At 48.4% G+C, this 4,845-nt stretch overlaps 1 protein-coding gene across 1 annotated transcript in view; it reads left to right on the forward strand.

The window, feature by feature from the left end:
- LOC106810039 (zinc finger protein 704-like) overlaps positions 1-4,845 on the forward strand; it is a 23,638-nt gene that overhangs the window by 8,108 nt on the left and 10,685 nt on the right. Inside the window, exon 3 of the mRNA XM_014813305.1 lies at positions 2,753-2,946. Coding sequence (XP_014668791.1) covers positions 2,753-2,946 — 194 coding nt within the window. The remainder of the gene's footprint in view (positions 1-2,752; positions 2,947-4,845) is intronic.

The following is a 4,845-nucleotide window of genomic DNA, read 5'->3' on the forward strand; positions in this document are numbered from 1 at the left end:
TCTCTCTCTCTCTCTCTCTCTCTCTCTCTCTCTCTCTCTCTCTATCTCGCGCGCTCTCTATCTTTGTCTCTCTCTTGTCGCTCATGATTCATGTGTACGCATTTCTATATTTCCATGTCCCGTTCCTACCCCATCTATTTCATGTTAGGCTTATGCAATGTCTTGTGTGTGAGGCACGTCTTCCTTACGTCTCGAGTACTCATATGGAACACCGCGGACATATAAGGGCTCTCCCAGGGACGCGTTAGTGGGCGTGCACATTCAAAGTCGTTACTAGGGCGTCTTAATTAGATGGCTACGAGCTCCTAACTTGAAATAAGAGCTCCTCCGTCGTACCCCCCCCCCTTCCTCGCCGCCGCCGCCGGCGACCCAACCCTTTCCCTTCAAGGGCTCGGCTTGTTGTAGCAGTGGCGACGGCGGTATGCGTGGCACCTATGACATGCGACCCGTACATCTATGCTGCGTGGACATGACGTGTATAAACAACGTGGACACAACGAGGACACAAAACGGACACAACGTGGACATAACGTGGACACAACATGGACACAACGTGGACACAACGTGGACACAACGTGGACACAACGTGGACACAACGTGTACACAACGTGTACACAACGTGGACACAACGTGGACACAAACCGGACACAACATGGACACAACATGGACACAACGTGGACACAACGTGGACATAACAGTAGCAGCGGCGTACATACGTAGCGACTAGGACTTGTCACCAGCTGGCAGATGACCGCAGCTAGCATCTAAGGGGCATGGCAGCCGAGTCACTACTACTCACTAATCATCTATCTCTCCTAGCCCCGCATCGTTATCTCTCCCCGGTGGTCGCCGTGGTAGTAGTCGTACGTCGGCGGCGCACGAGAGGGGGACTGCTGTACCTCGGTGCTATTCGAATATTTATTTTAAAAATCGACTTGAAGAAAAAAGAAGAGAGGGAGAATATAGAGAGAGAGAGAGAGAGAGAGAGAGAGAGAGAGAGAGAGAGAGAGAGAGAGAGAAAGAGATGTACGTCTAACTGCTGTGACGACCAGGGCGCAGACTCGAGACCAGATGTCACAGGCTGAAACCAACGACTTAATTTACGTATAGGAATCTCAATAGCAGGCGACAGTGGACATGTCTTGACCCTGTCCATCTGCCGCGGGCGCCCCCACCCCCACCCCTAGCGTCCGCTGCGTGTTAGGTATATTATATACGGTAGTCAGGGCAATGATGGGCCGGGTGATGAGCGCACAAAGAAGATCGAGAGGGATGATACTGTAATTGTTCACCGGAACGTTCTAAATGGACGCCACACAGTCACATTGTGAGTTTATCACAAAGAGACCATCCGCCCACTAGTAAACAGAGACAAGTGTCCGACAATCGGGTTCGAGCCGTAAAAACAAGCGCGTACGTGTGTGCTGCTATACCAAGAGCTTAATTCTGATTATACAAATAGCCGCACGCGCGCCCGCAGGTAAATACGTCGAAGAGATACCGCCTTTGTTCTCTCTCGCTGCGTGATCACGTGAAGTAGCTAGAAGCGGTCAATTACGATCGAGGAAAGGTCGTGCAGCGAAATTTTTATTATTGGCCGTGTTTCGCGGCAACGAATGTATACGCATATATGAGTTTCCTAGCTCCCATCCTCATCATAGATTGCACGATGAATGAGTCTGCCTGTTTTCCGCGTATCTGTGACAACTACTAGCTGAAATGCCACACTTGTCTATAATATGCTGTAATTTGGGCCAAGGCAGAGTGAAAGCACTGCGCGACACACTTGCTTCTAATGTATCTATGCCGTGGGATGATTTCTCGATGAGTGCTGGCGTGGAAATCGTCTGCAACATCCGCCACACGGACGAAGAGCTCTCGGAACATATTATACAAATCGCTAATGGTATTAGCGTACTAACCTATATATCTGCTTTCTAACGATCTCTGTAATTAGGTGAATAATTAGAATCCCGATGTAACGGTAACAACGGACCAGTCACGACGGAACCTTTGAAATCAGTCAAATCTGGGTTGTACCCTATATGGTCAGGAGTGCAATATAGGTCTATATATTATCAAGAGTAGATAATAGGGTATAGGGTAGACCCTATTATCTACTCCTGATATTATCAAGAGTCCATGATAGAAAATTTTCTATTATGTGACTAGCTCTTGATATTATCACACTCCTGATACGATAGTATCCCCTTACACAATTGATGCGGTTAGAATTAGGTTAAGATTAGGTTAGGATTAAGGGTTAGGAATAAGGTTTATGAGCTAGAGATTATGGTCAAGATTACGGGATAAGTTAGGATATATGGCTCACGATAAGGGTTAGGTTAGGGTTAAGGGTTATAGGGATAAGGCTTATGAGTTAGGAATTATGATCAAGATCAGGGGATAAGTTAGGATATATGGCTTACGGTGGGGGTTCGGTTAGGTAGATAGGGATAGGGTTATGCATGGAGATGATGTGTGATGACAAGTCTGACGACACTACGATGTCGGTGATGGGGGCACGTATGTCCTTAACATCTGGCTATTATGTCATTGGCTTGAAGCGAGGATTTCTCATGTTTTCGAACCGTCTTCATATTTTCCCGACCGCTCTGATATACTTACCCGTACTCCTTGCATAACACCAAATCATCCATAATATAAAAGTCCATTTCTATATTATGGACTCTTGACCAAATGTATATGGTATAAGGCTAACAGGCCATTCTGTCTTCGCTGCACATTGCAGACACTGGGAGTGTGGGCAGCAGTGATACGGCTTACTCGTCCAGCTATACGTCATCGCCGTCGCCGCCGCTGCTGCTGAGTCGCAGTGCCCCCTTGCAGGGGACGACGCCGCAGCACGGCAATGCCGACGAGGGCATTGATGTCGACGACGCATTCGGTTATTTCGCGGACGAGGCTTCTCCCAGGAAGAGGAAGGTACGCAAATATCACTCATCATCGCTCGTCTCAATCTCTCCTCTCTCTCTCTCTCTCTCTCTGGTGTAAATGTGCTTGTCAACGTGGTGCGCACGAGAGAGAGAGACGCTGTGTAAGGATGCTATTGTGTCCGTCGCCCGAGATCGTTCAATCTTCCCGCCTGTTGCCGTAAAAAATCGAGAATATGAGGTGTGACGAGGTGAGCACAACGCCTAGAGACTCGCCGCGGACGAGGAGGGAATTCGGTGGGAGATTGGTTAGGACAGGGCAACCACGAGCAGAGCCGAAGCGAGCCGTAGCAGACCAGAGAGGAATTTGGAGACCACGAGCAGGGAGAGGAGGAGAGATGGCAAGGAGCATGGGCACTCATGGCTGGGGGAGGGCGTTGAGGAGTGGAGAGGGGCAGAGGGAGGCGAGAGAGGCGGTAGAATGGGGGGGAGAGAAAGAGAGAGAAGGAAAGAGGAGAGAATGAGAAGAAGAGAAGGGAGAAAGAGAGAAGAAAGGCGGCGCGTGAAGAGGAGTGAGAGAGGCGAGACGCGCGAGAGATGCGTAGCTGGAGTGAGAGGAACCGCGCGACCCGGTGAAAAGGCGAGAAGGGGACAGAAGAAGGGAGAGAGAGAGGAGACCGGGGAAAGGGAGAAATTTAAAAAGAGAAAGACGAGGGAGAATACGTGCGTGTTTGCGCTGCAGAGATTGCAACAAAAGGAATGAGTGAGAATCGAACTGATGGGGCCAATATCAGCGATCCTAAATCGGATTTAATAAATTATTCCGATAGCAGAGTAAGGATTGTGCGCGATAGAATATAACGCGAAAGGAGAGATAAGATTGGGGCTAGGAGAATAGATGAATAATAGTGATAGTAGTGAATGCGCCATGCTTAATTGTAGCTGTAGCTAGCTGTGAAGATTAGTCGTACTATGTAGTGTGTACTGTTATGTATTGTTAGTTGTGTCATGTTGTGTGTATGGTGTGTTTGTGTAGTTGTTCACTGTTACACGTTGTGTACCAGTTGTGTCAGTTGTGTACGTGTTAGTTGTACGTGTGTCATGTTGACGTTATAGTTGTGTCGTCTTGTGCCTGTTGTACTGGCTGTTTATACCACCGTCCATGTCCCCAGCAGCCATAGAGTTAGGGTCCGCAATGTCCAAGTCGACGCCAATGCACCCGCCCGTCAGTCCCCACTTGCTACAACAAGCCCGAGCCCCCTTGAAGGAAAAAGGGTTGGTCCCGCGCCGCGGCGGCGACGAAGGGGGGGTACCGACGAAGACTCTATTCAATTAGGAAGCTCGTAGAGCCATCTAAATAAAGCGCCCTAATAACGACGTTTGAATTTGCAGCCCCATAACAGCGATCCCCTGGGAGAGCACCTTATAATGTCCGCGGCCTGTCAATTATAATACTCGAGACGTAAAAGAAGGACGTCCCACACATTCTCAAACATTGCATAAGCCTTAACATAAAATAGATGGGGTAGGAACTGGACAGTGGAAATTATTAGAAAAAATGCTACTGAAATCATAGGGACAAAGAGAAGACATAAATAGAGAGCGCGCGAGATACGAGAGAGAAGAGGAAAATGAGAAGAGAGAGAGAGAAGAAGAGGGCCGCGAGATAGGTAGAATAGAAGAGAGCAGAGAGAGAGAGAGAGAGAGAGAGAGAAGAGAGAGAGAGAGAGAAGAGAGATAGTGAGTGAATGAGAGAGAGAGAGAGAGAAGAAAGAGAGAGAGACGAACAAACTGAGAGAGAGAAAGAGCAAGAGAGGAAGAAGAAAAGCGAATGAGAAAGAGAATAAGAGAAAGAGAACGTAAGGGGCGGGCGAGATAGGAATAGAAGAGCGAGGAGAGAGAGAGAGAGCAGAGATGAGAAAAGAGAGAGAGAGAGTATTAGAGAGAGGAG

The sequence above is a fragment of the Priapulus caudatus genome, unplaced genomic scaffold (assembly GCF_000485595.1).
Source record: "Priapulus caudatus unplaced genomic scaffold, Priapulus_caudatus-5.0.1 Scaffold405, whole genome shotgun sequence".
NCBI lineage: Eukaryota > Metazoa > Priapulida > Priapulimorpha > Priapulimorphida > Priapulidae > Priapulus > Priapulus caudatus.